Below are 21,684 nucleotides of genomic sequence, written 5' to 3' on the forward strand. Positions count from 1 at the left end.
GCTTGGACCTCAGCCCTTGAGCCCCAGCTCCTGCCCACAGGGCTGGTGATGGGCTCAGTCAGAGCAAAGGGGAGTTTCTAGAGCTTTTTAAAACCCCACCCTCGAGGGAATAACGAGCACATCAACCTGCAGAGGGGAGCAGCAGTCTGTGCAGCCTCAGGGAAGTGTTAGAGCCTTATGTAACAGGCAGGAATAAAAGCTCACAGAAAAACAACATCTTGTGTTCCTGGAGCTGAGCACTGAGCACGACCACACCACTGCCCTGCACAACATTCCAGGCAGCACAAGGACTCACAGCCACGGGCTCCCTGCTCAAAGCTGCTGCAGGGAGGGCTGGAGCCCTCCTGCCTGGGCTGGGGTTTGTCTGGCTCCTTTCCCCTCCCTGCTCCCTCCATCCAGCTGCAGCCTCTGTGGCCACTCTGCCCCTTGTTTTTCCAATGCCTATTTGATTTGGTTTAGAGTAAATCATTAAAGGCAGATTTAATTTCTTGGAGCTGATAATGAGAGCAGCTAGATATGGATCCTTTCATTTAAAAGTCTGCTTTGCAATTTAATCAGCCTCCACAGCCCCAACCCAGCCTGGAAGTAATGTGGGATGGTTGTAATGGTGAACAAAGAATAAAAATTAGACAAAAATTAGATTAATGATTTTATCAGAAATACTGAGCTGCTCTCTCTAATCAAGTTTAACTGCAATGTGCTCTCTCAGCACACTTGTGCCTCTCTGGGGAGGATTATGTCTCTGTAAGCGACCTCAGGGTCTGTCCTGTGCTGAGTAATTACATCCCCTCCCTCCCTGGCCAGGCTTGTTCCCATGCTGCAGCACAGGGGCCCTCACCCACACCCAGGAAATCAGGAGAGAAACACCACCATGTGCATGGATTTTCCCATTCCTCAGCTTCTGAGGGAACACTCCCATGGAGGATGTGACATGACATGACCTGCAGTCACTGTGACAGTCCTCAGGGACCTCCCTCCCTCCCACCTCTGACACCAAGGCCCTGTTTGGGCACTTTGGGGTTCTACCCAGTGCCCCTGGGACAGTCAAACCAGAGAGGATCACGTATCAAATGTGATCACACATCAAACAAAAGAGCCAATAAATACCAAGCAATCACACATACATCTGTTCATGTTATTCCTATGTTGGAATCCTTCTCCCAGTGACTGGGGTGCTTTGATGGACACACAATCCTCACAGAACCATAGAGTGGTTTGGGTTGGAAGGGACCTTAGAGATGATCCAATACCATCCCCCTGCCATGGGCAGGGACACCTTCCACTAGCCCAGGTTGCTCAAAACTCCATCCAACCTGAAGATTTGGATCAAAGGACAGAGAAGATGTAGCTACCAAAAAAGAGGGGCTTCCCATAGGGACTCTGGGAAGCACCAAAGGGGCAGTGAAAACCCAAACTTCACACTGCAGTCTTGTTCCTTTTCCTGTGTCCTCCTGACCAAGGCCCATTCTGCTGCCAGTGTATTTCCTTTCTTTATCTTCACAGAAAACACTGTTTGCATCAATGCAAAGGAGAATGGCATCATTTTAAACAATATGGAAATGAATAAGGAATGGTATCTTAACTGATGACCTTTAAACACGTTTGATTTGGGGCTGGGAGCTGAGAAAAGGAATGGATAGAACCCAATGGCCTGTCTGCTGCAAGGGTGTCATTTTTGGAGAAGAGTTAATTTTTCAAGAAAAACATCGGCTGCCAAAGCAATGAGACATTTACACTTGATAAGGATGTTTAAAGACTCAAAGAGCAAACTTTCACCATTCTACTCTAATAGGATTAGAAATCTCTCACAGGGCTCCAGGAGCTGGAATTCTGCCCTGAACAAAGGAAGCAATGCCCCCGGAGCAGGAGGAGGAGGGAGTGGGTTCAATTTGCACGATTAAGTTACTCAGGTGTGTAAGAACCATTTAAAAAATAACTCCCTGTAAGTGCCAGGGACTCTGCAGCCAGTGGGGCTCTTTGAGACAACCAAACACAAACCCTTTCCTGACCCAGCTCAGCTGCTGCAATTGCAAATGAAGCCCCGTTATTTCCCAGAGCCACGGCCCCTTTATGGCCCCTTTATCCATCCAACCCTCTGTGCCCAGGTTCAGAGGTCACTCACAGAACTGGGAGGGGTTTTTCCCAACTACCACAGACACTTTGGCAGTGGCTGAGCTCCTCCTGTGCCACAGTGCCAGAGCCCACAGCGAGCAGCACTTTTGGCCAATTACTCTTCGTGCTTTTCCCGTAATTAATTTAGCCTGGCAACCTTTCTGTCCCCAGCCACAGTGCCCAACACTCACAGTAAGTCATATTGATGTAATGACAGGGCTGATCTTTGTTCTAAACCCATTTTCAAGTCCATACATTGGATCATGAAGAGCAGAAGTTGAGAGGATAATTCATTTTTCTCACTTTGGCAGACTTAGCTCCCCAGAAAATGTTCTCCCAGGGTGTTCTAAATCTGGCTCTTAGTTAAAATAATATGACTCTTTGTCTCATCATGTCATTGTCATATACTTTGCCTTTGAATGTTTCAGATTTTGCACTTTTCTGATCCTGTCTGCAAAGCTTTGGTTTCCTTTATACGACTTTTTTTTTTATATTTGGAGCTGTCAATCACTTTTGCTGGGTTGATTCCCCAGTAATGCTCTTCCCTGTAATTCAGCACACAATGGGATTGTGCACCATGGCAAACACACCTACAGACAACACAGACCTGTTCACCTGGAAACTGGGAACCAGCTGTGCTTCAGGAATCAACATTCCTAGGAAAAAGTAGGATTTTTTTCCCTTTGTCCCTCTATTCCACACCAAGGCTGAGAAATGCATCATATGGGAATCTCAGCTGTCCCACACAAGCACCTTTGGGGGTCTCCTGCAGGAGCCCCAAGACATCCCCAACACACCTCACCCTGCAGAGATGCTCCTCCAGAACAGGACGACATCCTGCATCCCCAAATTCCCAAATCTTTACCTCTGGAGCAGAAAGGAAGGGAAGCTTTAAATGCAGATAACTGTAGGCTTTCTATGAAAACTGAACCCTGGATTGGAGACAAATCTCTTAAAGAGACTCTCAAGATCATAACCAGTATCACTGAGCCAGTCCCTGACCTGCTGGGGCAGCAGGAGTGGAGAGCAGGGATTTAAACCCTCTGGTGCCTGGGCAGCCCCAAATCTGTGCTGGGGTCCCCAGGCTGCCCCCTGCCCTTGCATGGCCTGGTCACACTGTGCAGCCACAGCCCTGGACACGGGTGATGCTGGAATGGAGACCTGGGCTGGGGAGGGATTGTCACAGCTGGATTTGCCAGTGCAAGGAATTTGATATCTACAGATAAAGTATGATACCTATAGAGAGGCTGATTTAAACAGAGAAAAAGAGAGCTCTTCTTGGTTGAGATCAGTTCATGACACAACTGCTTGGATGAGCAAAGACAGATCTGCAAATCAGCTCCAAATACCAGGTATTTTCACCCATGTTTGATACAGGAAAAATCCTATATTCAAAGCCAGCTGCTAATCCACCTGTGCACATTCACATCCTGAAGAAAAAAGCAGCTTAAGTACTAATGACATCCAAATTATATCTTCCTATCTTTAATGTTTATGATCCTTGGCTCCTTTTTAAGTCAGAGATGTCGTTAGAGCCTAATCAATGGCATTCTGCTCGGAGAAAGGCACTCTGAGGCTGACAAAACTCCACAGGTTTGGCTTTGAAACCTGCTTGAATTTGCAAAGTGATGGAAGGAATGTGCTTTGCTTTTCGTGCTGGGGAGGCTGTTGAAGATCCTTGGGAAATCAAACCCGACTCCAAACCCGACATTCTCTCGCCCCGCTGACGTGCGAGGTGGGGCTGGAGCAGGAGAGGAGCTGGGTGAGTGACTGTGGGGGCAGCTCTGTGCTCACTGCAGGGCTGGGAAACGCTCAGGAACCAGAGATTAATAAAATGTAATCAAATATATCCCAGCAAAGCTGGGGAAGGTGATTACCTTTGGGTTCATTGTGACGTTCTCAGAGCCACGCGCTGCCCGCGCCCCCCGACACGGGGCACCCTCAGCACCCAGGGGTGTCCTGCCCTGCACTGACATGGGCACAGCCCAGCTCTGAGGGGCAGGGGGAAGTGCCAGCACCCACCTGGGGCTGCCAAGGCCCTGCAGAGAAAGAACACGGTGTGGCTTTGAAAGGGGCTGGTGCTGTCAGGGAGCTGGGGCGTTCTCGGGAAGCGAGGCTGTCATTCCTTGGATTCACTGCACTGGAACTCCAGCCCTTGCACTTGTTCTCAGGAAAGTCTGGGGGAAAACACTGCATCAAAGGAACTCAAATGAAGTAGCATTACTGGCCAGAGCCTCAAGAGACACCCCCAAAAGTGCTAATTGCCTTTTTAGTGCCTCCTCCAGAGCAGGGACACTGTAGGGCATCTGAGTGAGGGACCTGCAGAGGGGCTGGGGGTCCTCAGGGCTGCTGCACAGATCTTTCAAAAGGAAATGTTTCTTTCAAGGAACAGCTTGGGCACTGCAGACTTTGGCTGTGATTTTGTGAGGCTGCTTCTCTGCCTCCCCTCCTGATGGTAATAAATAAAAGTTATTTGATTATAGCAATTGGAGGTTTGAGATCAGTTCGGGCTGTAATGAATGTGCTGTGCTTTCCCGAGGATGAACAACAAAAGAAATGAACTGATTCAGGGATTACTAAGAGGCAAAAAGTCCCAAGTGGGAATATCCAAGCTCCAATTCATCCTGGCTCAGGGTAAGCAGGACACTGTTCTTAACACACTGAGCTGGAACTGGCAGCCCAGAGCAGCTGTGGCTGCCCCAGCCCTGGGAGTGTCCCAAGCCAGGCTGGACAGGGCTTGGAGCAACCTGGGATAGGGGAAGGTGTCCCTGCCCAGGGCAGAGGAGTAGAATGGTCTGGATGACCTTTAACATCCCTCCAACCCAAACCATTCTGATGAGTTGGCAAAACAGATCCAATTTTGATACCCAAGTGTCCAAAGCCACTTTTGTCACCCCAACCTCCAAATAAACTTTTTTTTTTTTTTATAAACCATCCAGCTTGGCCCAGAGGTGAGCTAATCCCAAAGAGAGCAGCATCACCCCTGGGAGCACGGCTCCTCTGGGCTTTGCCTCTGCTCAGACACATCCCCAGGTCACTGCACAGTGGCACCAGGGCTGTGTTTGCCAGGGCTGTCACCTCCCACCCTCCACAAAGGCTGAGGCCACGACACTGAGACACAGCCCTTTAAGGCTGGATTGATTTCTGTGTGTGCAGAGCAATTGCATCTGCAATCAATCCAAAGAGAAACCACAAACACTCAGTACTCTGGGAAAAAATCAAGGTGCTCCAGTTCCTCTGCACACACTCAGATGTCCAAATATCAGACTTCAAGTGGCATTTGGTTCTGACATTGAAATAGATATGAAAAAAGCCCTCCAAAGGAATAATAGGAGAAAACTTGGCAAAAGGTACACGCTGCAAAAAAATAAAAGCCACTTCTTAAGCAGAGTCCATGCTATCCAGCAGTGCTATACCAGCAGTATAATCTTAATTAGCCAATAAAAGTTTTTAGACAATCTGTCTAGACTTGCTTTTGCCTGGATATAAAATTGTCTTTAAAAGAAATATATAAACAGCAATGAAAAGTCAATGAAGAGCTGTCAAAAAAACCTCCCTGCTGTTCTGCATCTGCACCCTGCTCTTAAAACATGAGCATTTAAGTGAAATCCTTCATTGTTTAAGTGGAAAAGCTGCTATATTTGGGATCACTGCACTGCAAGCTCCCAGTCAGCTTCATGGCTTGCTGGGGTGGAAGTTAACCCGAGGACATCTCTCCTAGAAAGCTCTGATCACACAGCTCAACACAGGCCTTGGTCCTGAGGAAGCCAAGTCATTATAAATAAAGATAATTGAGCACAGCCATGTCTGGAGAGAACTGGGCTTGGCCCTGAGTGCTCCAAACAAGAACAGACCTGGGGCCAAGGGACAGCACAGGGGATACTCCTGAAGGAAGACAGTGAACAAAGAGAACCAAGTAATTTGAGGGAAAACACCATTAGGCTGGAAAAGGAACAAAATATAGATATAAGATAAAGTGAGAGACAATGAAAGGGTTGATTAGATGCTGTGGATTAGTGAATTAAGGGGAAAAACAAAACACATCCAGGGAATTAAATTATGGTGTATCTTTAATCAATGCTTAAAGAGTATTTTCTTGATCCCAGCCTGCGATAGCCCCTTCCAAGCTGAGAGCCCCTGCCAGGCTTCTCGCAGCTGCAGCCACTCTGCCATGGGAAGGCAGCTCCCTGAAATGCTTCTGCTTTCTATTTTTCCTAGGAAGCCACTCTCCCTGATCCCAGAGTGGGGCCACCAGCAGGAATGTTCTGGTGCCCAGAGAAGCAGCTCCCCCAGCACGCCCGGGACAGGGAGCTCAGGCAGGGACAGGGAACAGTGGGTGAACAGAGCAGGGAGGGCAGCTCTGAGCTGCTCTTCCTCAGCTCTGTTGAACCCCACTGCAGGCTGGGAGTTCCTCCAGGCTCTCAGGGAGCTGCTGGGGAGCTGAGCCCTGAGGGACCAGAGCCCAGAGGGACCCGAGCCCAGAGGGACCTGAGCCCAGAGGGACCTGCGCTGCTGCTGCTCCCATGGGTGATGCACCTTCCCTGGGCAGCACAGGCAGGGCCTTCCCCAGCCTGGAGCAGAACATGGGATTTCACACACTCATCTAGACCAGGGATGGCATCTCTCCTCATCAGCCTTGGGCTCTCCCAGGCAAACAGCACCGAGAGAAGCATTGCTGGTTATTGGGAGTGAGGAAATGGCTGCAGCGTCCGGCAGCACCCAAGGCCAGTACAGAGCACCCAGGGCCAGCACAGAGCACCCAGGGCCAGCACAGAGCACCCAGGGCCAGCACAGAGCACCCAGAGCCAGCACAGAGCCAATTCAAACCCCCAACATCTGCACAAAATCACAGGATCATTAAGGTCAGCAAAGACCTCCAAGACCAAGTCCAAGCCCTGCCCAAACACCCCATGCACTCTGAACCACATCAACAAGTGCAACATCTGCTCATTTCCCAAACACAAATGCTGGAGTTGCATTTCCATGTTTAACCTGTTTCATCTCTATTTCATTTACACAACAAAATAAATGCAAAGTCTTTTGCTGATAATAATTAAATAATTTGGTTTTTTACCAACCTTTTGGTATTAACACCCCAAAAATGCTGTGAACAGGGACTACTACAGGAAAACACCATAATTTGCCATCACACGACACAGGACCAGCCAAGGGACCTGCCTGGAAAGAGGGTGGAGCACCATCAATAGGAGGTTTTTGTTTAAATAAGGGCATTGGTAGCGTGTTCAAATGATGATGACAGTCTCCATTATAAGATTCACTTTAGATTGAAAATATATAAATCTTGAAACACGAAAGGGAAAGGGAGCAGAACAGCCTGAGGTATAAAGTGCCTGTATACACCTCTATACATCTTCCCAACATCCTGCCTGTACATGGAAACCACTTAAAGTGCAGTATTGCAGCTCATCCTTCCAGCTCGGGTACCTTTTGGATACAGTACAGCAAATAGCATTTCAAACACTGCCTTGATAAATAACTTTCCCAAGAACATGTAAGGAAGATTGAGAACTCCATTGATCATCATTCCCTCCCTGCTGTGACTCTGCAAGGGGGAACACACACACACCCCATTAGAGGGGTTTGCTCCTCTCATCGACCTTTGCTTCCTACACAAGGAGCTGCAGAGGGGAGGGCTCTGACATCTTCAGGGACAGACCAGGGAGTGTTTTGGCATGCCCAGAAGGTCACTAGCAGGGCATGAAAACCATCTTCCACAAGTGTGGAGGGTTCAGGGTGTTTGTCATCCTCAGTTGTCTGAGGAAGGAGAAGGAATGAAGGAGGCAGGGGAGGCGCGTGATGGAAGAGGCATCTCCGAATTATTTATGTGCTGCTACTCCCCCACGGCTGGGAAAGCTGTTCTTTGCATTAGCACAAAGTGAAAAGGGACTGTGAAGTATGGAAGGTACAAGATGAGGCAATATTTTGTATTTCCTCCTGGGATACAGGATTTCAGTGACAGAAACTGGAATAACTTACTGCATCCCATTATATATTACCCTTCAGATGCAGAGACACATTTAGAGCTGGTCCCAAGTGAAGTCCCAACAAATTCATCCTACTTTGCACAACAGACATATCCCATGGGAAAATCTCAGTGTAATCACACCATCTCTATTTTCCATGGGGAAAGTCAAAATGACAGCAGGGCCTTCCTCTGCAGGAGGCTTTTATGACATTCATCCCATTCCTTCAGGAAAGCTGACAACATGCCTTGCACCACACACTGGAACAGGCACAGGAGCCAGGATGGGAGCCAGGATTCACAGGCTCCACATCTCCCCCCAGGAAGGCTGGGAGGCACAAGGGAAGAGCAAAGGCACTCGGAGGGAAACCTCTAGGAAGCCTGGTTTCCCTGCCCCCAGCAGAAAGAAGGGAGTTGGGGAAGAATTTCTGTCTTATCTTGTAGAAGTTTTAAGTTTTTACAATCCAAGTCAATTCTGTTCCTGAAATCGGTGGTTTTGGTGTGTTTCCAGCCCACTCACTTGGCAAATCTTCCTTACCCAGGGATAACTTTCCCCTGCCCATGGCTCAGCCTTTGAACCCCCCACCATTTCTATCTATTTTCATTTTACAGCTTTTCATCTCTCCTTCTCCTCTTCATCCCTCTCTTGCCCTTTCCACAGACCTGTTCCTTTTATTGTTCACTAAACCCAAATTCTCTCCCCCTCTCCTCCTCAAAACACCACCTTCTGCACTTCAAGGGTACCTTCTCCTCAGGCTTCCTAATGCACATTAACAAACTTAGTCCATTCCCAATATTTCCATCATTTCTTCACCCATTTCTCTCCTCCCCAGCAGAACTTGGCTGCAGAACAAACACCAACGCTCCTGCTCCTCCGACTGCACCATCCTGCTGTCCTTCCCAGGAGGAACCATTACCCTTGAGATGCAGAAATCCTGCCAAAGAACAAATGAAAGCACCTGGATTGGGATGAAAAACTTACTGAACCTGCACCAAACAACATCTTCCCCTCTGCATCCCAGGGCCAAACACAGGAGCATCCCCTGGGGGTGTCCAACTTCCCTGGGACAAACAAAAGCTCAGCACTGCATTTCTCTGCTTTGGATTAACCAGGACTTCACCACCCACTTCTGTCCAGCTGACCCGTGTGACCCCTCTCCCATCCCAGGAAGGTTTATTAAATCTGGGGGAACGTTTTTAAAGGACACTGGTGGTTATTTGCTCAGCAACAAGAATTGCCTATTTCAATTTTATTCTGTCCTTGAGATGCAATCTCCACATGGTCAATAAATGCCACAAAAAGGCAGATATTTATCATTAAAGTGGCTGAGGCTGTAGCAGGAACAGCAGCCTGTTCCAGCTCTCCAGAAGCAGCTGGGTGAGAGCAGTGGCAGGACAGGGTGGAATTTGGGTGTGGCAGGATGGGGCTGGGCTCAGGTGCCACGTGAGCAGGCACAAAGGCAATCATCCCCTCACATCTTTACCTCTTTCCTTCTCCCCAGCTCTATCTGATTGATTTTTCCTGAGTCTATGGAGAAGAAGGAATTACTCAGCCCCTGCTGATCCCATCCCAGACTGCCCACCCTGGACTGAGGCTCCTGCTGCTGCAGTGCCACCAGGGGCACATCCAAACCCTGAGTTCCCTGTGCCCAGCAGCTTCCCTGCTCTCCTGAAGGAGATCATAAGGACCCTGTCAAGCTACACCAGGTGTTTATCTTCTAATGATGACAAGAGATAAGAAAATACATCTATCACATGGATACCAGTGATTGCAAGTTTTTTTTAAAATTCAAATTCTTTAACAACGCACATATATTTGGTGCCAACACTCCCTGTGGAGGCAAGAGAGAGAAGTAGATGCTTCCAAAGGGCAGCTCAGATCTCATCACTCTTCTTTACTGCTCAGGGAACGGAGCCAGCCAGCCCAGGACATCTGTTATGTCTGAGGGAGGAAGAGGCCTCCCTAAAGAGATGGAGATTGCATTCCCAATGTTTGGATAATCTAAACACACAGGCTGGTGCCTTGAGGGTTTTTGAACACCTAAGCCAGGCAGATAATGAGTTTTATCCAAGTCAGAAGCCCAGACATCACCTTAAGGACATCCCCCATGCACTGCTTCTAGGGACAGCACTTCCCACAAGTGAGGGAAAAGGCACAGCAGCACTGGCCATGCACACAGGGACACAGTCACTTTGCTTTTCTGCTCTCAGAGGTACCATCCAGCTCCAAATGCAACCCAAACCACCCTCGAGGATCGAGGCAAGTGCATCTCCAAGCAGATCAGTTACAATTAAAAGGAAACCCTATTAGCCCTGACAGACTGCAGCACAGCACAGGCTGCTGCAGCTTCACACAGCAATTGCTCCTGATTATTTTTTTCTGAAGTGATAAAACATTTGTTATTTGACAATAGGAAAGAGAATAATAGATTTCACAACAATATTATTCAACATATCTTCACTGCACACCAAAAGGACACAGTCATGAATATTTGGGAAAAGTAGAAAAATGGAAAACACTTGAAATGCTGGGATATAAATGACTTGATTTTATGAGTGGTTTATGTATTTGGTTTGGCTGTATTTGATCAAGAAAACAGGCTCTCAAGAGATTGAATAAAGGGCATTCCCATCAGAAAGCAGAATCACTGAACACAACCCACGACAAAGGGACAGCCCTGCACTGCAGCCCCTCCATCCCCAAGACCTCCATTCCCTCCTGCCAACACTGACCCCACACAGGAGGGGTCTGCAGGACCAGGAATTCACTGGGAAAACTCCCTGAGCCTGAAACCATCTTCTATCCTCAAATTCCAGGAATGCCCTGGGGTCTGTGACCCTCCAAAGAGCCAAGACATGCTAAAAACCACCTGAACACGTGTGGTTTCCTCAGGCTGCACTTCAAACCCAGATTTCTGGACCAGTCTGTCACCACACAGGCTCAGCTGCTCTGCCTGAAGTGCTGCAGGATTTCTGCCCCTGGATTCTGGCAGAGGCAGATCAGTGAACACTGGCTGTTCCTCCAGCTCAATGAAGCCATCAGGGTGGACAGCACAACACCTTATCCCATCACCTTCCAAGCAATGACTTATCCCAATTTCCATCTGAGCAGTGGCTCTGTTAACAGCTGGGTTTGTGAGCTGCCACAAGGAACAGAGATCAGAGACCCTCAATTTGGGGCATCACTGGGTGATGGGCATCACCCACTGCCAGCATCTCGTGCTAAAACTCCCCTAAAACATCCTGTTTGTTCTTTATTACCATGGCCAACGCAATCTCTGCCCAGCACAGGGATTCCAGTAACCTTTTTCACCTTCTCTTCTCATTTTTGGGTTCAAACCCTGAGTTATGCTATGAAGTGACTGCTCCCTGCAATGAGTGTTCCAAACCCTTGAGTAGGGCTTCAGTGGATCAAGAGAAAAACAAGAGATGTTTCATTAGCACCAGAATGTAAGAGAAAAAGGAAATAGAGCAGGATTTTCTGGTTGGCACCAGGAATCATTTCTCCACTGGAGACAGACAGAGGAGTCTCCTCTCCCCTCTGAAGCACAGACAGTTGTACAACCCCCTCGTGCAGTGACTCCACTCTCTCCTGTTCCCCAGCACTGATTTGTGCTAATGGAATTCCCAACAGACAGCATAAAAATTAAGTTCTATTACAAAAATGCAGATTGAGGATCAGAGCAGGCAGCTGAGCAGACCTAGAGGAGCCCACGAGAGCTCTGTGAATCACTGAGGGATGACAGAGCAGCTCCTGGCTCTCACCAGTGTCAGTCCCATCAGCAGAGGAACTGAATTAGAGCAGAGTCTGATGATACTCCACGCTGAGGGTGTCACAGAAAGCACCAGGAGATGACTCAGATCACCAAAAACCCGCATCAAAGGACTCAGTTCTTCTGAGAAGCACAAGTCAGTGTAGAAAACAAATAACAAAGTTCTAGGAAAGGCTGTTGTATTTCCAATTTTCAGTGGGTAAAGGGGTTTAAAACACTCTTTGTTACAAATAAAAAACCCATAGACAGTAATTTCTGCAGGAGCTACTTAACTATATGTCATTACTTTGTAAAAAACCCCAATGAATTTAGAGAGGATAATATTTAATGCACAGATTATAATGCAATGCAAAACAGTGGTTCATCTGATTCTGGGGGAGTGACACACAGAGTCACAGAATATCCTGAGCTGGGAGGGACCCACAAGGACCATCCAGTCCAACCCCTGGCCCTGCACAGGCACCCCAACAATCCCACCCTGTCCCTCAGAGCATTGTCCAAACCCTCCTGGAGCTCTGGCAGCCTTGGGGCTGTGCCCACTGCCCTGGGGAGCCTGGTCAGTGCCAACCACCCTCTGGGGGAAGAACCTTTTGCTGAGATCCAACCTGACCCTGCCCTGGCACAGCTCCACTTGTCAGACAGAAGGACACCGTGCCCCACACAGGGGTACCCATGTGGACACACACACGGGTTTCAGTACCAAGGGTAAAGCTGGGAAAAACAAGATCAAGAAATTCAAATTCATATTGAGAAACAGTAAAGAAATACTGTTCAGTAGCACTGCTGGGGAAAAAAAAATCTACTTGTGAGGGCAAGAAGGACGGAAAATCACAGAAACAAAGAATAGTTTGAGTGTGAAGGGATCTTAAAGATCACCTATTTCCAAGCCCCTGCCATGGGCAGGGAACCATGAGAGGGGTCCCCTTTCTGCCCTGGTTTGAAGGTTCTGACCCTGAGCACACTCAGCTCTGGGGTTTGTCCCTGAGCACCCCCAGCTCTGGGGTTTGTCCCTGAGCACCCCCAGCTCTGGGGTTTGTCCCTGAGCACCCCCAGCTCTGGGGTTTGTCCCTGAGCACCCCCAGCTCTGGGGTTTGTCCCTGAGCACCCCCAGCTCTGGGGTTTGTGTCCCTGAGCACCCCCAGCTCCTGCAGTGATGCCACCCCAGCTCACCCAGATGTTCTGCCCTTGCGTAAGAGGCAGGATCACGGAGACTGGGGAATTACAGAAATGAATATTTCAGAAAAGGAGGAGAAAAGAAGATAAAGAGACCGTCACAAGTGTTGTGCTCTCTGTGCTAAGGTGGCTTAGGGCTGATTCTCCTTCCTGCTCTGCCGAGGCTTTAACGAACGGCACCGACTGAAAGGCTTCAGGAGAAACTTCAGTGCACGAGTCACATCAGCACAGAGCACAGGAGCTGTAATCCCCTTTGAGCTCGTCTTGAGCACTCAGAGAAAGGCACCAAGCTTTTCCAGACTCTTTCTGCTCTAGCCTTTCCAACAAGCTGGGAGCATCCTCTCCTCAGTGTGGAGATCCAGCCCCTGGCTCACGGACAGGCAGCTCTGCAGGGACAGCTCTGGTCCTGCAGACACAGCTCGTGCTCAGAGCCAGCCTGGCTGGGTAGGAGCTCTGGTCTCTGGGATCAGGCTGGCTCAGGGAGCCGTGGGAAGGCAGAGGGAAGAGATGAAGGTGGCAGACACAGTCTTGCAGCTCCGGGCATCCCCCTCCTCCCCCGCGAGTGCTGCAGTCGGTGAGGGAGCACCGAGGGCTGCTCAGAGCACAGCCAGGGTGCTGGGGTGTGAAACGGGCCACTGGGGGAGAGAGAGCCTTAATAAATGCACTCCAGATCTTTCATTTATCTGTTAGGAGGCATTCAAGTGGTCTTTTGCTAACGACTTCAATATATATATTTCTTACAGATAGCAATTAACCTTCTGGTACAGATTAATCTTTTTAAAAAAATCAAAGATGAATTAATCTTTGAAATTCAAGTATTCAGTAGTTTCATTAATAATCTGAAATTGTCCTTTAGGTTTTCCATAATTAGACCATTCCCCTAATTTATTAATCCCACAGACTGCAGAGCATGTTTCAAATCTTCATCTCCTGCCACAATGACATATTCAAACTCGCTTGAAGTGCTCATAATAAAAGTCACTTTGTGAAGAATTATTAACTCAGAGGATCAAGCAAAGTCTTTATATGCTAAAGCATATTTGAAAACTAAGCAGGGGTAGCACTTTCTACTCATCCTGAGATTTCCTAAGATCCTGGCTGATCAGAAACAAGTTGGGATAAAACACTGAATTTAGATAATTAGCTCGCTGCAGACTTGAGGCCAGAGATAATAAATGTGCTGGTACCTATGGACTAAATCTTCCTTTCTGCCTAAAGAACCTCATTATGAGCTACAAGACAATTGTCTGGGAGCTGATGACGCCTGTGCTCTGTGGTGTGCCTCAAATTTGGGACCAAATGCCTCCCCCTGGGGCTGCTCCTGGCAGCTCCCCTGGTCCTACAGGGCCATGCAGGGAGAACCAGCACAAGGAGCTCTGTTCCAACACCTGTCCCAGCTCTGCTCCAACACCTGTCCCAGCTCTGCTCCAACACCTGTCCCAGCTCTGCTCCAACACCTCTCCCAGCTCTGCTCCTCATGGCCCCAAGTGCCATATATCCAAATGCTTTTGAACACTTCCAGGGCTGGTCACTCCACACTGCCCTGAGCAGCTGTGCCAGGGCTGGACAACACTTTCTGTGAAGAGACTGTCACGAACACCCCACCTGAATCTCCCCTGGTGCCTCTCGGGGCCATTCCCTCTCCTCCTGCCCCTTCTTCCCTGGGAGCAGAGCCCGACCCCCCCCCCCCCGGCTCCCCCCTCCTGTCAGGGGGTTGTGAGAGCAACAGCACAACTCCTGATGGACATCACAAGTCTTAGGAAAATGAGGTAAACCACCCCCAAACCCCTCTCCCGCTCTCCATCCTCCCCTTACCCCTTCAGGGCATGCTGAGTACACCCTGCAAGCTGGGAAGAAGAGGTAAACAGTCCCCAGCCCAACCATTTCAAGAACTGGACTCTCTAAGGAAAAAAATTCCTCTCCTGTTGCATTTCTGTTGCTTCTGGCCCGAGTTTTCCAATTAGTGATGGCCCTGACCAGCACCCCAAGCACCCCATTAATCCACTCTCATGGCAGCAGCAGGATCACCACCCCATCCCTCCCTCCCACCCTGGCAGTGTCACAGGAGCACAGCTCATGTCACCCTGCTTTGGAAAGATCCTGCACAGTTACACACCTCACTCAGGCCACGTGCATTTGGACCCCTTGAAATACATTTAATATTTGAAGTGCAAATGAGCTCAGTGACACTTCTCCAGTTTATGAAAGCCCCTGTCCCCTCTGCTCCCCTTTGACACCAGTGTTCACTTCACACATTCCCAGCAGCTCTTGACCACTCCAATGTTTTCAAACAGAGATCCAGGAGCTGCTAAAGATCTCCCCCAGCCACGAGGCAGGGAAATGAGTGGTGCTCATTGCTCCTTCAGCAGGCTCCTTCCCAACCTGCTACTCCAGCAATCCCCTGGCAGCCTGTTCAACCCTTTCCAGGCATAAGTGTCCCTGTGGAGACACTGCCACCTCAGGCACTGGGAAAACAACCCCAAAAATGTGGCACCCTCCACACCCTCTCCCCCAGGCAGGGACATTGCAACGTGAACCCCCAAGGCAGCACCTGGGAGAGGGTCAGAACCCATCCCCAAAGTCAGGGAACAAGGGGCCGTTTTTCCACAAGGATTCAAGGTCAGGACCTGTATCTCCAGGCAGCACAGCTCCATTAAACCACCAGACAACAGGATCTTACATTCCCAGGGTTTTACAACCCCAGGGAACTTGTTGACAGGTATTAAATCCCCTCAGAACTTCACCTGAGCTTTATCTGTGCGACACAAGGAGTTCAGCGCAGCCCTAAGAAGCAGCAGCAGCTCCGGGGATTGGATTATTCCTGTTCCAGAGCCTCTGGAAGATGATGCACTATCCCTGTTAGTGCCTTCATCTCCTAGGCACGACCTACATCCCCCTGCATGCAGAGCTGCTGTCAGCAGGGGGTGGGGGTGGGTTTGTGCTTTGTTTTTTATGAAGGATGTGGAATTACATGTTGACTACACGAACAGCTCGCATAATAAATTTAATTCTCCAGAAGGTCTATAAAGTGGGACAATATTCTTCACTGGAGTTTGTCCTTGACACAGAGAACATATTTCGGGTATGATTTTGCAACAGTGGATATTTGCAAATAAAGCCAATTTTAAATTATAATGAACTCTGGCATTTGTCACTTCCTGCTGTCTTAAATCCAACCCCATTTTCTTTAATACCACATAAATATGCATTTGTAGGAACAGACACATTTATGCAAATGCAGGTCCCTCCTGTGACATCAATAGAAGGAAACAATTCCAGATCCCACTCTCCAAAGCCCCTTTCTTTTAAGCACAGGCACTTTCTCCACGTGCTCTGGGATGATGCTGCCAGGAGGGATCCATCAGCTCCCTGAGACAGTTTGGGAGCGAGCTGGTGCTTCTGCAGGCAGAGCTGCTGCTGATCCAGCCTTGGAACAGCCACAGGGATGGAAACCTCCAGTGGCTGCTCCAGAGCAATTCCTGCCTTGTCCCACCCTGCCCTGGCTGGGCACTGACCCCATCCCCTGAGCTGGGACTGGGCTGGTTTTATTTGAGGCAATGCCAGGGCAGGCACAGGGTGGGAGGTCTGTGTTCATTCTGGCAATACAACAGAGCTTATTCCTGCACAACAACGTTGTGTTCCCCATCAGGCTCTACCACTGAAGCCTTCTGGAACCTTGCACTTATCACCAAGAATGAATTACAGCATCTGCTGATTTCTCCTTCCCAGCACAGGATCCAACTCGAAACATTTCAATTCCCAAACCCTTCTGATTCTGGATTGCAAATCAGCTTGCCAAGGATTTGTACCTCTATTCCCCAAAGAGCCAGCTAAAGTCCTCCTACACTCTGGTGTCTCTGGGGAAAATTTAGAGCTCTTTACCCTGAAGAATAAGTTACAGGGATGGGGGTATGAGCACACAGCACTCACACCTTCAGCACAGGCCCCCTTCTAGGTTCTGTAGCAGAAAACAAAAGCAAACTGCCAAACTGGAGGGAAAGATTAGAAATTGTCTCAACTGAACTAGCCCAGAGACTGAAAGCAAAGCAACCCCAGCCAGGCAGAGATGTGAGAGCTGAACAAAGTGTGACACAAACGAGTGTCAGGGCACAGGACCCCGAGCTGGGGAGAGGGAAAAGCTCAGCGTTCTCCAATCTCCCTTCTACCCATGGCAACACCACAGGATGCCCTCCAGGGCAACAGCAGGAGCTTGGCAAGGCTCAGGGTTCTCTATTTCCCCCAGAAATGACTGAAAGCCACTGAGGTTTCAAACTCTGAAGCTCCATAAGCAATTCAGGAATGAGAGTATCTAGGAGCCATTGCAGAGCATTGCAAAGAACTGAAGCAACCTTAGAATCAAATGTAAGTTCTAGAAAAATAATATCACATTTGGCACAAAATAACATTCATCACTTCCACAGCATTGTCTGGAGGGGACGGGCGTTGCCTACCTGCCTCTCTGGAAATTTGCATGAAGGACTCGACTCCTTTTTCTCCATAATTCCCTTCAGATGCCAAAGTGGATACATAATTCCATCCCAAAGCTTTCACAATGTCCACCATTGCTTGTGCTTGGAAGGAATCTGGAGGAACCACACGTGAGAAGAAATCATAGCGCCTGTCATCACTCAACTCTGGTGCAGTTGAGGCATAACTGATTTGTGGGATCTGTAGAAAAAAATAATTTCTGATAAATATACATATTCAAACACTCATGGCACTTCTTGCAGCAGTCAGCTAAAGCTGGTGGCTCCAGCTGAGCTTTGCCTTCACTGTTTCCATCTCTGCTTCTCCACCAAGTTCCCTTACAACGTACAAGCCAAAGAAACAATCTTTCCATTGACTTCAAGTTACACAAATAAAGTGGTTAAACAATTGAAGACAACTGTATATGTGCACATCCATAATGTCTTCCTTTCAGGCAATCTAAATCAAACACAGCACACGAACCATTGTAATCACTGTGTCCTTTTGTTGGTGTTCTGGTTTTACCAGCATCAGGTGATTTGGGACCCTGAATGTAACCAAGGTTAAATCTCCACCTGCCATTGCTGGTTGAAAGTCAGGAAGACCCTTCATCAACTTTTGGAGAATGAAGGGTCCTGACTTAAGCAAAAATATGTTTATTTTTTATACTTTCTGATGGAGAACAGTCGTGGAGGTTGCTGAGCATGGGCACCCCTGTCCCACAGCCACAGCCTGGGCACAGTTCAGCTCTGTGCCAACACAGCAGCCATGGCTTTCCTCCTCCCAGCAGAGTGTGACGGTGACTTTTGCAACAGAGAGACCAGAATATTGTTCAGGACTATTTTCTCCTTGATACCAAAGTCCCTGAGCAGTTATTGAGCTGACAGCATGTTAATCCCCAGACCCATTATGCAATTGTTTGAGTAACAGTCTGGGACTGCTCCTTAAATTAAGGAACCTGCCATAACTCTCACTTGAGATGCCACAGAGGGAACAAACAGCTTTGCAATATACACAAACATGATCGTATATAATGATCTGAGCCTTCTGCCTCAGGAAAGGTCAGCACTTCATGCCTCAGCACAAGCGTCTTCTGCATTCTCATATTTTGTCTCTGCAGAGCACTCTACAAGTATATATTAGCTTTCCTGCCTTCTCAGAAAAATAAACATTGTATTTCCCCAGGATCAACTCTGCAAAGGGCTCAGCACCTTTGATTCCACAGAGATCAGGAGCACAGGAGAGCAAATTTCCCCAGGATACACATTATATCTGTACAGTTACGTGGACATTTGCAGCTCCTACAGCAGAGGAAAATCAGCCACTTAAAGCAAAATTGGTGCTGCAGACCCAGCAGAGGGAACAGAAAGAGAACTTTGCATGAAACATTTCACAGTGATTAACTACCCCAACATCTGTTGGTATTCAACCTAAACAAACATGTCAACTTTCACAGAATCATAGAATTCCCTGAGCTGGGAGGGACCCACAAGGATCATCCAGTCCAACCCCTGGCCCTGCACAGACACCCCAACAATCCCACCCTGTCCCTCAGAGCATTGTCCAAACCCTCCTGGAGCTCTGGCAGCCTTGGGGCTGTGCCCACTGCCCTGGGGAGCCTGGGCAGTGCCACCTCTGGGGGAAGAACCTTTCCCTGAGATCCAGCCTGACCCTGCCCTGTCCCAGCTCCAGCCCTTCCCTGGGTGCTGTCCCTGCTCACCCAGAGCAGAGGTCGGAGCTGCCCCTCGGGAGGAGCCGCAGACCCTGCTGGGCTCTGACCTCAGTCTTGTCTCCAGCTGGACACACCAAGTGCCCTCAGCTGCTCCTTGTGTGGCCCCTCAGACCCTTCCCCACCCTGTGTCCCTCCTTTGGACACTCTCCAACAGCTTTAGATCTTTCTGATATTGTGCCCCCCAAACTGCCCCAGGACTGGAGGAGAGGCCGCCCCAGGGCAGAGCAGAGGGACAATCCCCTCCCTCACTCAGTGATGCTGGGCTGGTGCCCCCAGGGCAGGACTGGCCCTCCTGGCTGCCAGGGCACTGCTGGCAGTGAGCAGAGCTGGGGCTGTCACTGCTGGAGATGTGGATGGAGGTGTCACTGGGCAGGGCCGTGTCCCTGCTCTGCAGCTGCACAGGAGCTGATCAGGCTGAAAGCTGGGCTGCCTTGGGTCTGCAGTGCAGGGCAGCAGTTGTCTCCAAAAGCCTTGCCAGATTTATTTTACATCTGGGGCTCGTGGACAGCAAGACTTTAGAGTGCTCCAGTCAGAGAAGATTAAAGAAGTTCCAGCTGAAGCTGCTGGAGGAGCCCAGAGGGTGCTGACCATGGGGATGGATGGACTCGCTCAGCACTTTGCCCAGGGGCAGCAAAGCTGGGGCAGCTCTCAGAGACAGAGACAGTGATTACAACAACTGATCAGTCCTGAGGCCCTGGCACAGGATCCCAGAGAAGCTGTGGCTGCTCCACTCCTGGAAGTGTCCAAGGCCAGGTTGGACGGGGCTTGGAGCAGCCTGGGCTGGTGGGAGGTGTCCCTGCCCAGGGCAGGAGGGGCTTTAAGGTCCCTCCAAACCCAACCCAGTCTGGGATTCTGTGATCAGGGTTCTTCATTTTTAATCTACCTGAGAAAAGATTTTCAGCTGACACCAACTGCTGTGGGTGCACAGAAAATGCTGGGCACTCCAAAAAAGAGTTAAATTCCTAATTTGTCCATGCCTATGACTGCTGCTGTAAGAAATGACTGGTGACATTTAAGTGGAACATTTAACCTGTTTAACCCACTATTAATTAGACAAGCAACGAGTGCACACCTACAGTCCCCCCCCTCACCTGTAGTAACAGAGCCAAGTGCTGCTTTTTTCAGTTACAAATAAAAGAAAGAATGAAATATCAATTTTTATCTGTGGCAACTCTTTGTATTCCAACTTGCCAACAACATGTTTTTCAGCTAAAAATCAAAAGGAGCATATTCTGCACTCTTAAAAAACCAAAGCTGCTTCAGAATTGGCTGCATTGCTCATATTCCTTAGGAGACTTTTTGGATTTTAAGCCTTTTCCCACTGTTCATAAATTATGAACTACTTCAGGCTGGAGTATAAAAAGCATATATTGGGGGTTTCACCAACACTTCTGACACAATACATAAAAGGAACATAAAGTTATATGTATGAAGGGTAGAGTTTTCCTCCCATTTCTTTTGAATACAGAGAGAAAAGTCTTTCAATGGATGTGAACTGCAGCCATCAGAGTTGCTCTTTGTGTGTCAGAGCATGCTGCAGACACCTGCAAAAGATATTTTCCCTTCCTGCACAACATTCCAAATGTCCAAACTGAACATCTGTTTGCATCAGCTAAAATCCATCCTCTCAGTCTTTCTTCACCTTTTTTAAGGTTCACATCCAGTTGGATGTGGACAAACCTCCCCCAGACTCAGCTGGAGCCTTTGTCCCGTGTTTTAGGATCCTCCACATTACTGGTGTGTTTTTATTGAGGATGGAAAAACACAACATCCTGGTCCCTGCAGTCAAACCCCAGGGGCCAGACCCTCTCCTCCCTGAGATCTCTTCCCAGGGCTCACACCCATCAAACCAACAGCCAAAAGTCATCCCCCACGGCTGCTCACCAGGGGAGCTCCCAAATCTGCTCCTTCACCTCCTGTCAAAGCTGAAGTGCCCTTGAAAACAAAAATGGATTGACCCAGTTCATCAAGACCCAACCCCAAGCTGGCCAATGTCACCATTCCAGGGAGAATAAGAGGAATTTAATGAGGTTGTTTCGTTTTACGGTTTTTTATTGTTTGCTTGTTTTTTAATTAAATGGATAAATATTTTCTGTCTCTTCACTGAGGTATTTTTCTTTCATTTTTGATAAAATCAATATGCTCTTTGTTACCAATATCTCACATTCAAAACTGGAGTTTAAAGGAGGCAGCTTTTTCTCTCATTACAGGTTTCCTGTTTTCTGTTCCGAAACGTGTCTGAAACCTCCCAAAGCTCTCAGGAATCCCAGCCTGCTTTCCAAATGGCTCCAGCATCTTGGCAGAAGGGCTGTGGTCCATGAAGCCCAGGGGACCCCAATCCCCCTGGCCCTTCCCCAGCCTGTGCTCCTGCTGCCTGCCCTGAGAGCTGCCCCCTTTGCCTCCCCCCTCTCAGCAGGACTCAGAGAACTGGAGCTCTCTGAGAG

General features: G+C 48.8%; 2 protein-coding genes across 9 annotated transcripts in view; one reads left to right on the forward strand and one right to left on the reverse strand.

Annotated features, from left to right (window-relative positions):
- Positions 1-21,684, forward strand: part of SRGAP3 (SLIT-ROBO Rho GTPase activating protein 3) — a 575,259-nt gene that overhangs the window by 506,997 nt on the left and 46,578 nt on the right. The window lies entirely within an intron of this gene.
- GRM7 (glutamate metabotropic receptor 7) overlaps positions 1-21,684 on the reverse strand; it is a 227,030-nt gene that overhangs the window by 122,650 nt on the left and 82,696 nt on the right. For all 8 annotated transcript variants that reach the window (XR_010433342.1, XR_010433341.1, XM_064667086.1 and 5 more), the window contains exon 2: positions 17,493-17,709. Coding sequence is in view for 6 of the 8 variants with exons in the window: in XM_064667086.1 (XP_064523156.1) it covers positions 17,493-17,709 (217 nt within the window). In the remaining 2 variants the exon portion in view is untranslated. The remainder of the gene's footprint in view (positions 1-17,492; positions 17,710-21,684) is intronic.

This window comes from Pseudopipra pipra, chromosome 11 (genome assembly GCF_036250125.1).
Source record: "Pseudopipra pipra isolate bDixPip1 chromosome 11, bDixPip1.hap1, whole genome shotgun sequence".
Classification (NCBI taxonomy): Eukaryota; Metazoa; Chordata; class Aves; order Passeriformes; family Pipridae; genus Pseudopipra; species Pseudopipra pipra.